The following is a 12,989-nucleotide window of genomic DNA, read 5'->3' on the forward strand; positions in this document are numbered from 1 at the left end:
AGTTATTAGCCAGAGGGTTCCCTTTGCACACAGTCCACATACAGTCTGTTCTGTGGGTTGGAGAGGCTCTAGGTAAAATCTCCCAAGCATGTTAAGAAGAACGTGGTTTAGCACAATGCAGCTTCTTGTGGCTAGTGGTTCCCTCCACCTTCCCACGCCTCCGTCTCCTCTCCTGTTTCAGTGGGATGATGGTTGCCAATGTCTCTGACTATAAAAAACATCAAACAAGACAGCATAGATATTGCAAGCCTGCTGGGATTTATAGAGGGTTGCCAACCCTCTCAGATTGACCTGGAGTCTCCCGGAATCGGAATTGATCTCCCGGTGGCTACTGAAACCAATCTGGGAGATTTTAATATGCTACTATAAATCTGGTTGGCAGCGCAGTGGGGCTAATGCAGGCTCCCTATCTGCCCTGGCTCCGCATGGCTCCCAGAAGTGACTGGCACGTCCCTCTGACTCCTAGGCGCAGGGGCGGCCAGAGGTTCTCTGCACACTGCCTCCACCCCGAGCACCGAAACCGCAGCTCCCATTGGCCGGGAACTGTAGCCAGTGGGAACTGTGGGGGTGGTGCCTGCAGGCAGGGGCAGCGCGCAGAGTTGCCTGGCCGCCCATGAGCCTAGCTTGACATGCTGGTTGCTTCCGGGAGCTGCCTGAGGTAAGTAGTGCCCAGCTGGAGCCTGCACCTCTCTCCCCCACCCGCCCCCCAACCCCCTTCCCCAGCCCCTCACCCCCCACACACCCAAACTCCCTCCCAGAGCCTGCACCTCAGACCCCCTCCTGCACCCCAACCCCCTGCCCTAGGCTCAGTCCGGAGCCCCCTCCCACACTCCAAAGCCCTCGGCCCCAACCCAGAGCCCCCACCCCCTCCCACATGCCAGCACCCTGGCAAGGGTGTTTGGGTTTGTGCGATTAGACAGTTAGCAACCCTCCTACATAGCCCCTTCGTTCCCCTCCACAGTCGTTTGGTGGCATAGAATGAGTGCAGCAGGTACATGGTTTCTACTTCTGTGGAGTTTATTGCCTGACAAGTATGGAAGCAGCTTCTTATGCTCTTTCCTTGGTCCAGTCCTAACAAAGAGAATAGTAGCCATTCAAAGTAATTGCTAAATTATGGAAAGAGCTGTCAGTATAATTTCATACAGATGTGGTAAGCAGAGTTATTACAGCTCTTCTTCACTTTTCTTGCTGAACCGTTGTGTAGTGTTGCTGGTGGGGGTCTTGATCGTCAGACCGTTGCCTTCTCTGCTTTGGTATCCATATTTATTTGCTGAAAAAATACCACCTATGCTCTGTGAGACCTCCTCAGAACACAATTATTTCTAATGACCATGTCACCATGAAGATATTGCCATAGGTTCCCACCCACTATTCGATGTTAAAAGCAGCTAATATTTGCAACAGTGCTTGCAAAAGTACAGGAATTGTCCCGTTGCTAGTTTGGGCAGACACATTAGTAGTAACAGAATACAGAATTCATCCACAATAACAAAAATGGAGTCTAGATGGATATGTAGTAGAAATTAGCACATAGGTAATAAAGAGATACTGGTGGAAAGCTGTGATGAGGGTCTATTGCTAGAAACAGGTGAAGCTCTTGAAAGAAAATTTTGAATTCACTGACAAAGTTAGAAGAGATATTCATGTTGTTGGGAAATGTCCAGAGAGGGGGCATAGCTGAAGATGTGAAACCACACAGAGTGATGCCGAAATGTGTATTCATCAAAGTGATAGACAAGCTGCATGCAGAGATTTACAAGTGCCTTCACAATATCATGTTGTGCCATTTTGCTACACTTTTTATTCCATTCTAAGATGTTAGAGGAAATTACACATTATAAAATATCCCTTGGCCAGTGTACACAGTAGTGATTCAGGCAATGAATATCTGATCCAGACTTGTGACAGATTCTTAGCAGATCAGAAAACCATGAAAAGCAGATAATTTTTTAGGCTGTATGCACTGTGTCTTATCAACACAAGGAACATGTTTTTCTACAAACTACCCACAGCTCTTCTGAGAACCCCTGTCAATTTTTTATTTTCTGCCAGAAGCAGTCATAGAACAATGACAGCATCTTTGTGTTTGTTTCTGCTTCTTAAAGAATCTGGATTTATTTCAGGAGCCAGCTGCAGGGTCTGGATCCGAAATGCCCAAAGTTCAGCATTGTTTAGATCTGTGGCTTTCATTTTGGTTCATGTCTAATCCAAACTAAATCTCCATTTTTGTTGTTGTTTCTCTACAACATAAGGAAAGTTCCCGCAAAAAAAACCCAACACTTTTTAATAAATAGTTGGAGTGTTTGTGTTTTGACAAAACACAAAAGAGCTGGATTCACTCCTTTGAATTTACTCAGTTCACTCCTACGCTGTAGGCTCCTGATAGAAGTACATCTGTCCAGTGTATGGATTTAGTGCAGTCAAAAAGGTGAGCAAGGCCAGCCTGGGAGCAAGCAGGGCTAGACTGTAGGGTGATGTGCTGACTCTGCATCTGTTCCAGTCAGTCTCCAGTGACCTAGCTCTTACCTAGCACTAGCCTAAATTCATAGCTGGCCTCCTCTAAAGAGGTGTGTGTATTCACAAATGTCTCTCGGCTCTACAGTCCTGAAGCCTTAACATCCTTGTTGCTCTGCAGGCAATTTCCTGCCCTGAAGAATGAATGACTTTGTGTAATACTTAATTCCTGTAAATTGAAAAACAAAACAAAACAAAAAGACATTCCGTTCTGTAGATGATATGGAATTTTAAAGCCCCAGTAATGTGGGGAGAGAGAGAGAGAGAGAGCACAAATCCTACCAGTGTGGACTGAGTAAAGAGACTGCAAGGGTTTAACAAATATTTTCATTGTATCATTCATTATGAATGATCCCAAAGATATTTTACAAACTGGATGGGCCAGATCCTGTCCCCCTTTGTGCTGCTTCTATAAAGCAAAGAGGATGGAAAGCTGACTAACCGCTGACTGGGGATTCCCTTTGGATAGAGGAATTCCCAAATGATTAAAGCTGGTGTAGCCAGCTCCACATCATATGGTCCTGGCTCCCATGCGTAATATAGTAGGTTTGTTGAGTGAATGGAAAGAGTGCCTTGAGATTTGGCAACCTGTGGCCAGAAGAATGGTTAGAGTAGTTCTAAGGCTGCTCCATACTGCATCGGAGGGGACCTGGCCCCTTGCTATCTCCAGATTTGGGGAATTGCAACGGTGATGTAATGCCTCCTTTGCTCCCTTCCTATCATGTCTTGCACTGAGCACAGCACAGCCAGACCCAAGGATCTGTCTTTACATGTATACCATGCAACACTGAAATGCAGCCACCTATAGGATGCAGGGCAGCAGTCAACCAATACAAAGCTTCGTGTGCTACAGTTGAAGAAAGAGACATTTTAGAAAAGAACTCCTGAAAAAAGCCCTTTTCTCATTAAAAGAGCTATGAGATTAAAAATCTCCCAGTAGAGGAGATAGGGTGTGGGGTTTAAGCTATCATCCAAAATCATGTGGAAATTTAACACATTAAAATATGTGAAAACATGTCAAGCCTTAAACACACACAAGCAATTAACTGTTGTGTGTTGAATCTCAGCCAATTTATACCTTGATGTTGAAACATCTATGCTTTCCAGCCAGTGAGTCTCAGAGCATTGGGGGTATTTTTAAACCATTCTGTGGTACCTAGGCACAAGGCTGAAGGAGTACTACAAAAGCTTTAACAGAATTCCCATGCTGTAATAGATTTAATTCAAAAAGTTCAGCCTTATTAATTCAAAATAGATTTTCTGTGTTTAATTCATATTGAAATGCAGTGACACCACCAAGCAAGGGCAGAAATAATCAACTGCCAGAACATACTGCTGAACTCACATTGTAGGCCAATCGTAATTCCAGCAGATATGTAACCTTTCCCTTAGCGTAACGGGAGTTCTGTGGAGTGCTTTCTTCTCCTTCCTTTTGAAAAAGAATATAGCACCAGCCTGGCTGAGGTGCAGCTGCAGGCATATACCAGTGCTAATAGCAAAACATTAATCCAAGTTGCATTAAACTGGAATTCTAAGAAGGCAGAGCCAAATCATGAAGTCCTTACACAGTCAGTACTCATTGCTGCTCACAGCATGTAACAAATTGGAGAATTTTCATACTAATCATACCGAGTCAGATCCCCAGCTGGTGTAAATTTGGCAAGTTTTATTGAAGTCAATGAAGCTATGCCAATTTACGCGAGCTAAATATCTGACCACAATCTCTAGTTTACTAATTACTGGAGCTTTTAGTTTATAGTAAATGTAAGCGGGGGAATAGTCCCGCTATTGTGGGGAACTTTCCTGGCTTCTGCACTACCCCGGTGAAGTGGGCTAGCAAAAGGATCTGAGTCCTCGCTCCCACTTCCTTTACCCAGTGGCCTCCCTGCCCTTGAGGACTCCCCTTCTACTCTCCTGTCTGGCAAAGTCCGCGTAACCCCAACAAAGCTGAGCCCAGGATTCCTGCTGTGGTCACCTAGGACAGGGGCTAGGGTGTCCCCACTCCGGGGTACTCTCTCTGTACTGGGCACTTCTCTGACCCACTGACCATAACATACAATTTAAAGCGCATGCAAGTTATTTAATCAACAATTCAGTTTAAAAAGAATAAGGAAAAATGGGAAAGGTTAAAGGAAACACATCAACCCGCTCTGTGGCAGGGAACATCACAAACAGTGTCTCTGGAACGTCAGGACAGTTCACAGTCTGTTCCTTGTAAGTCCCAGGCCTTCTTCTCAGGCCCTGGCTGTGCTGCAGGGATGCTGTGGGTTGGACACTTGCTCTGGTGGTGGCCACATGCTCTCAGGCTCTAAGTGGTAGTACCCTTCTTCCCAGTGTCGCCCCCGCCCTGTCGGGGTTATGATCCAAATCTGGCCTGCAGAGCCTCTTGGATGAGGCGTCTCCCTGTGCTGGGCCTGCTGACCAGGGTCCCCCTCGCTCTCTCCAGCTGCTCACGGCACCCAGCTCCGGACCGCTCCAGCCCCAGCTCCACCACTCTGTCTCAGCGCTGCTGCTGCTCCTCTGCCTGCAGCTCCCTGGGCTGCTTCTTTGGCCTCTCTGCCTCTGGTTGCTGCAGCTCTGCTCCCAGGACAGGTCTGCTCTGCAGGCTGCTTCTGTGACTCTGCTCCCAGCACTGACCTGCTTCCTGGGCTGCTTTTCTGGCCCCTCTGGCTCTGGTTGCTGCAGCTCTGCTCCCAGGGCAAGTCTGCTCTCTCTGGGCTGTACCTCTAGCTTTGGGGCTGCAGCTCTGCTCCCAGGACAGGGTCTGCTCTCTTTGGGCTGCTTTTCTGGTCCCTCCGGATCTGGCACAGCTCTGCTCCCCAGCTTAGCTTGGGCCCCTGCTTTCTCCTTAGCTCGGCCCCACTCTGTCTGACCCAGGCAATTCCAGCTCACATGGAGGACGAGACCTTCCTGGCCTCCTGACTCTCTGATTAGCCTGCCTACCCTGTCATTCAGGCTGACCTGGAGCATTGGCCTCTCCCCATTGTTCGTGGGGGCTGTCAGTCTCAGGGACCTGTTTCCCCATCGACGCTTCCCCCTTTTTAGTACTGGGAGCTAGCAACTAAAACACCCCCACTGAATGTTAGTAAGGGGGCAACAGTCCCCTTACATAAAGCTAGTGAAAATTAAAAACACATGCTGTACGATAGTCATCATTGACAACAGATACGACCCAGCTACTATCCAGTTAACTGTTATTTCTTAATCTAGGTATGGGAAGGAAAGAGGTGGTATCGTTTATCACTAGGTGGCAACTATTGGCAAATGTTGACTTTCGAATGACAACTATTAAAGCTTGTCTTAAATTGTGTTTCTAATATCAGCATTTGAAAAAACCATGTAAATAATTAAAAATACAAATATCTTCCACTAATAATCTACATCCATGACAGATTATTGAGGTGATACAAGCAGCGCTACTGGCAGAAGTACAAAGAAGTATGAAAACCTTGAAAAAGACATCAATCGGCAATCAACCAGTGACCATGATAGACAATGGAAATGGTGAGGTGCAGACACTGGCAAAAAATGAGCAGACAGAGCAGATGGCGAAATGCATTAAAAACATTCCCTTGCCGAGTAAGTGCAAAATTTATTGGCATATTCTTTCATCACAACTTTTTCTAGTACTTAAAACATGTTAAGAATATGAGTTCATAATATATTATTTTGCTACAAGACAAGCCAAGTGCCCTGTTTCTGACCTACCAGCCTATCAATTTTCTCATACAATTGTCAGGTATTCAAAGGACATCCACATTCTATTATTATTATTATTATATTTAGGTAATGAACATTAAAGAAGAAAAGGTGAGGATTGTTTTGTTAAAATGGTTTAAATAGTTAATATGATTGAAAACAAACAAAGCAAGTATGTTTGGAGATGAAATCAGTATATTACAAATTTGAAATGAAGAGATTTTAAAATTTATCTTTTTTCATTGAGAATAGGCTTATACTATACTAAAAAATTAATTGCTTAAACTTTATAACTTTGTAATGTGATATGGAATCTTTTCTTTTTTTAGCACTAGAGCCTGTACAATAAGCAATCAAATGAATTTTACAGTTGGATCATATCATTTTACAACAAACTTAATCGTCGTAACTTTATAATGGTGCTAATGTTTATGGTAGGAAAAGATTGAATCTGAATTTATGTTATGAAGTGATATCCATTTTTTAGCCCATTAGCTGAGTCTTAAAATTAAATGACCTAAATTTTAGATCTAATCTTATTAGTGAGACTTCTCTGAGGAAGCTAATTTATAATCTCATTGAGTGTGTGTTTCTGTCATGAAAATTTGTTACCAATCTACTTGTTCCAGGACACTAAAAATGATCAGTGATGCAAGTTTCAGGCCACAAAGAAAAATTACATCTTCCATAACTTGGACTGTTGTATTAATACAAAAATGCTAAAGCTTTGAATAATTATCACTTATGAAGTTATATTTTGCTTACACTGGAAATCTTTTTAATCATTTTATCCTGAAGAGGTTGGGGACAGAATAATTTATGAAAGTCCCAGCCCCAAAGTTCAGGTCTGGATTTGGATCCAAACTTCCTTAGAATCTGGGGTTTTGACTTGGTCCGTTACAGAGAGGCTATCTGGGAATTTTAGATCTGCAATGAGACATCTGCAAATTCAAGAATGTTCAGAAGTTGGACTTTAGATCAAGTCCTTGTCTATTTTAGCAGGTGAAAATACACTTCTATTATATAAATTGTAACAGAAAAGTTCATTACAAAATTTAGTTGTCTTTTTCACTAATTAAGGTGGAGTCATAATGATAATTCTTAGGGACTAAGGCCCAGATTTTAAAGGTGTATATAGATGTTTCTTTGCTCAGCATCTCAGTGCTTAAGTCTCATTTTCAAAAGGGATTTAGGCACTTAGATGTCTAAATCCCACTATCAATGACATTTAGGCTCCTAAGTGCCTAAATCACTTTTGAAAATGAGATTTTTGAAAATGATCCACCTTAATGCCTCTAAAAATCTGGACCTAAGTTACACCAAGACATAACTTAAGTGGACAAATCGTGTCAAGAACAAATTGTGTCAAACCAACCTGATAGCTTTCTTTGACAGGGTAACAAGTCTTGTGTATGGGGGGAAACGGTAGTTGTGGTATATCTTGACGTAGTAAGGCTTTTGATACTGTCTTGCATGACCTTCTCATAAACAAACTAGGAAAATACAACCTAGATAGTGCTAGTATAAGGTGGGTGCATAACTGGCTGGAAAATCGTTCCCAGAGAGTGGTTATCAGTGGTTCACAGTCATGCTGAAAGGGCATAACGAGTGGGGTCCCACAGGGGTCAGTTCTGGGTCCGGTTCTGTTCAATATCTTCATCAGTGATTTAGATAATGGGGGTCATAGTGGACCACAAGCTAAATATGAGTCAACAGTGTAACGCTGTTGCAAAAAAAGCAAACATCATTCTGGGATGTATTAGCAGGAGTATTGTAAGCAAGACATGAGAAGTAATTCTTCTGCTCTACTCTGCGCTGATTAGGCCTCAACTGGAGTATTGTGTCCAGTTCTGAGCTCCACATTTCAGGAAGAATGTGGACAAATTGGAGAAAGTCCAGAGAAGAGCAACAAAAACAATTAAAAGTCTAGAAAACATGACCTATGAAGGAAGACTGAAAAAATTGGGTTTATTTAGTCTGGAGAAGAGAAGACTGAAACAGGACATAATAAGTTTTCAAGTGCATAAAAGGTTGTTACAAGGAGGAGGGAGAAAAATTATTCTTCTTAACCTCTGAGGATAGGACTAGAAGCAATGAGCTTAACTTGCAGCAAGGGCGGTTTAGGTTGGACATTAGGAAAAACTTCCTAACTGTCAGAGTGGTTCAGCACCGGAATAAATTGCCTAGGCAGGTGATGGAATCTCCATCACTGGGTATTTTTAGAGCAGGTTGGACAAACACCTGCCAGGGATGGTCTAGATATTACTTAGTCCTTCCTTGAGTGCAGTGGACTAGACTAGATGACCTCTCGAGGTCCCTTCTAGTTCTATGATTCTATGGAGTTACTCTGAATTTACACTGGTATAACTGAGTAGAATTTGGCCCATGGCATATTTGGTTGGTTATGACTATATTTTGTTTTTAACCATATTACATGCAGGTTAGTCAACAAAACTCAGTTGAGGAACTAATTAACTAAAATTTTGGAAGGACATAAACAATTACATATGTTAATGAGCATAGTATTTATATTTACTGTATTTTGGATGGGATATAGTCTTTTTTCACAATTTCTAGTATAGACTGTGTGCACGTATTATTCTGAATAAAAGGATATGGTATGAAATAATATCAATTTTGCAGCCACTTTAAAGTATTGTGGAGTAACTGTGAACACACAAAGGAAGGGGGAGAGCTGTTTGAAGTTATACATTATAACAGTATACAACATATCAATCTACTGTTCGTTCTCTTTTTCCATTTAGACTTGTGCTAATTGTATTATATTGGCATAATATGCATGTAGCACAAATATATTTCCAATAGTCAGCAAGGCAGCCAGGCTGTGTATACATTATAAAACTAACTGGTTTTCTGTATGATACACTCTCCTGCCAAAGGTTTTTCTTCGAATATTATTTCAACAGATCTTTTAGAACATATGGGCTAGCCAGTGATGTTGCTAGAAGTTTATTAAACTGATCTAAGAGTAAGTCTACATGCTGTATACATTCCATTTTTAACCATCCATTTGATAAAGCACTTCTTCTCACTTCTCATTTTATGGATTGTAGTGTAGTTTTCAGGTTGTATGACATCAAGGTAAGTGCTAAATATTGTCTCGGGTCTTTAACCCATAATTCAAGGTTAGGAAAATGCACTGTGAGGCAAGTATATGAGTCTTAGCTGCCACAATCATTGTATTGTGTTTTTGGTTTATAGTGATTAACAACAAGGGTCCAAATCCTGAAATATTTAACCTGTTTTTACTCAGCAGACGCTCACTAAAGTCAGTTGAGCCTTTTTTTTTAAAGGCTGAGATATGAGTTTAGGATTTGAACAGAGGTTCGTATTATCTTTTAAGATTATAGTTTATTATATAGGCTGAAAGATTTGTCTCCTGAACTTTGTGGATACAAATGATAATATTTAGACATCTAGCTATTTATTACACTTATTAATTAATTAGAAATGTCATCACTTTTGCCTGCAATTAAATGCAGGCACAATTATTTGTTGCCTGGGCAAAGAAGGCATGTAACATATTGTTTTGAAAAATAATTCTGAAGAATTAATAAAAGAAGTGATTCCAGTAATGCACCCCAGGGAAGGAGATAGCTGGTCTTTTTCTCGGCCAGAACCCAATAGGTTTTGAGTGTGTGTGTGTGTGTGTGTGTGTATGTGGTGTTGTTGCCTTATCAAAAGGACTCTCCGTCCCTAAATGGCCATGAGAAAAGAACATGAAAACAGGGATAACACTTTCTTATGTTAGGCTGAGGGGTGTTCAGTTGGGGCCTGATCCAAAACCTGTTGAAATTAGTTGGAATCTTTCCACTGATTTTCATGGGCTTTGGCTCAGTCCTTTAGTAAAGCAGGGGTCTTCTCACAAGTTTTCTTACATGTCTCAGACTTCTGTAACCAAAGATGTATTTTTTAGTTTTAAGCCTTCTAGCCTCTTTCCTAAATGAAGTGAAAGATTCCTAGAGTCATTTCTCAAGCAGATCTCCACTGTGGTACTGTATTGCTCTGCCAGGTCAGTGAAGGGTAATAGCTCTAAAAAGTTGTCAGATAGTTTAGCTTTTCTCCTGTGAGGCCATGGGCAAGTCTTGTAGCCTCTTTGTGACTCCATTCCCCATCTGTAAAATGGGATAATAATAATTCTCTACATCACAGGAGTATTATGATGGTAGATACATTAAAGATTGTGGGGTATTCAGCAATGGGGGGGGGGCTGATATAAACAGATAGATATGTCATGTTGTTCTAAAAAATGTTAATAATTGGTGAAGTGATGCAAATATTGAAGAAGTGCAGTGTGATGTTAAATGGTAGTATGTGCTTTATTCCTAAAAATTTAACATTATTATTGACTGACTTCATTTTACTCTATGTCTCTGTGGCAGAGAAGGCTATAATTTAATAGTTAGTGAATGCTTTAAATATGCAAAAATGCATATAAGTCACACTATAAAGGTTAGCTTGCAATAATTTCTGTTCTTGTAGTCTGAAATTCCTGATTTAAGAAAGTGTTAATGGTTCAAGCTTTCAAATGTATTTAAAAGCTGTTTGCTATAACATTGTTTGCATGTGGTTTGAATCTCTTTCCCCCCCCCCCCCCCCCGCCTTAGATAGAAAAATTGGTCCTTGGTGAAATGAAGAGTTTGCGGGTAAACATATCATTATGAAATTAATAGTGGGGTTTGAATTTTAAAGTTGCTTAAACTGCTGTTTAATAAAAATTAAACAGATACACAAACCTTGTAAATAATCTTCTTTATTACATAAATAATCTTCAAAGACTTTCATCTACACAATGAACTAATATAGCAATATGTTTTCTTAAAACAGAGAATCATATTCAGACAGTAATGGTATATCAATGAAAAGCACCACATAAAAGCTTCTATTCAACAGAAAAGTTCAGTGGCCTTCTGCAGCAGAAGGTCTGAGAACAGACTTCTACTGCCTGCTGAGTTTTTCAGAAGGAAATCTGTCTGGTTGTGGAAACCATTTATGATGTACTTTATGCACTCCTCCCTGGGAAAGCCATTCTGTGACAAGGTCTTTATCTGTAGCAAATGAATCCCCGCTACCCCCTGTGAAGTCTTGCTGCCTGATTAAGAAGGTGCGGATAGTGTGTGGGGTGGAGGGATGGCTGTGGAATTCTTTATCAAAGATCCTTCTGGTTGTCAGCCAGGTATCTGTTCACATTTGGCCAAATACCCCTCTGTGGCTTTTTTTTGTTTTTTTTAATACCCAGGTTCAAATTCTGCTCTGACTTAAGCCCTATTTGTGCCCATTAACTTCACTGGGATTGCATGGGTTTTAAATCAGAACTTGGCCTCGTTCTGTTGATTTGCTGAGGGTATCATCTGCATACTGTTATTGGTATTAATGTAATGGATATGGATGGGTAAAGTATTCTTGCAGAACGCTAAACTCTGAAGATATTTGAACATTCTTCTCTCAGGAATCAAGCTATCCTTAGATGCAGCATCTGCACCACACTCCACGTTTGGATAACCCCCCACACACATTTGCCCTTGAGGCTGATTGTTCCAGGTCTGGGCTCATTCCATAAGCAATATACTTTTCCTGAATCCTTTTCTCTGTGTTGGCTGAGTTCCAGACTCAGCGAAAAGATGTACATTGACCAAAATCTGGGCTGTCGTGAGCGTACTGGTGTGCAGCTATTGCATGATAGAGCATTTGAAATAGACAAAGAAAGAGATAGCTATCAGTGCCACTCTCTCTGCAACTTGTGCTATTTTCCGGTCATTTGCATGCTGACCATTTGTACAAGCAATGATAAAGTCAATGAGGAGGGAGAAAAATTAGAGGATGACTTGCTCTAAGGAGAGAGAGAATGAGACGAGATTCAAGAGGAGAGATAGTGGGGCAGGACAGACCCAAGAAATAGGGGGAAGAAGAGGGAATTGTACATGAAACATGGCAATGTAGGCATGTGCAACACATCACCTGTCTGCTAATGTTAAACTTAATCAGCAAATTGGTCATTGCCAAAATCTCAAAGATAGGATTTTGAACCCATTTTCTGATATGAAGAAAGTAGGAGCAATAGGATGGGATAAGTAAGTAGGGGAGGAAAGGAGGAAGTGTTACAGACTGCAGGACTTTGGATTGAAATACAGTAGAAAAGATAAACCAGTAAAAGCAAAGGTACTAAGAGTCCATGTCCCCCCAAAACATAGGCTTTTGAGGATCATCAGTATGAGATGCTTACTCTTTAGAACATATTTAAATCGCACAAAAGAATAAAAAGAAAACAAATGGCTGGTAGAGACTAAAATGGGACTGACGAGTGCTTTTCAGTTCTGATAAAGTTTCTAAAGGAACAGCAAGCAACGAGTGAAGGGTTTGTGTTTTGTTCTTGTTTTTCCTATTTGTGAAACTGACAAGAAGACAAATTTCACTTTTTGCCTTTTTATATGTAAATATTTCTGCAAGGCCCAAGCTATGTCCTATACATACAGCTTTAAAGATTTCATTGCCTTAGAGCAACTAGTAGTCCTCATTGCTCCTTTCTCAAAGTAGTTCCATTTTTCAAGAGAATTGAGATTGATTATCTTCATGTTGGCATATGAAGATCTAGAGTATATTGTCATCCCATCTCCCAGGTGTGTGCATTGACAAAGGCAGATGAAAATGTGGAGGCAACAGCTTTATGAGCAGCAGCATGAATGGATAGCACTGAGGCAGTGCGAAAGCCCATTCTTCATTAACCAAAGTGTCTCCCCAGCCTTACTCAGTGGGGT

At 41.4% G+C, this 12,989-nt stretch overlaps 1 protein-coding gene across 5 annotated transcripts in view; it reads left to right on the top strand.

The window, feature by feature from the left end:
* WDR72 (WD repeat domain 72) overlaps nucleotides 1-12,989 on the top strand; it is a 187,698-nt gene that overhangs the window by 119,061 nt on the left and 55,648 nt on the right. For all 5 annotated transcript variants that reach the window (XR_006284393.1, XM_043524155.1, XM_043524156.1 and 2 more), the window contains one exon: nucleotides 5,907-6,093. Coding sequence is in view for 4 of the 5 variants with exons in the window: in XM_043524155.1 (XP_043380090.1) it covers nucleotides 5,907-6,093 (187 nt within the window). In the remaining variant the exon portion in view is untranslated. The remainder of the gene's footprint in view (nucleotides 1-5,906; nucleotides 6,094-12,989) is intronic.

The sequence above is a fragment of the Chelonia mydas genome, chromosome 10 (assembly GCF_015237465.2).
Source record: "Chelonia mydas isolate rCheMyd1 chromosome 10, rCheMyd1.pri.v2, whole genome shotgun sequence".
NCBI lineage: Eukaryota > Metazoa > Chordata > Testudines > Cheloniidae > Chelonia > Chelonia mydas.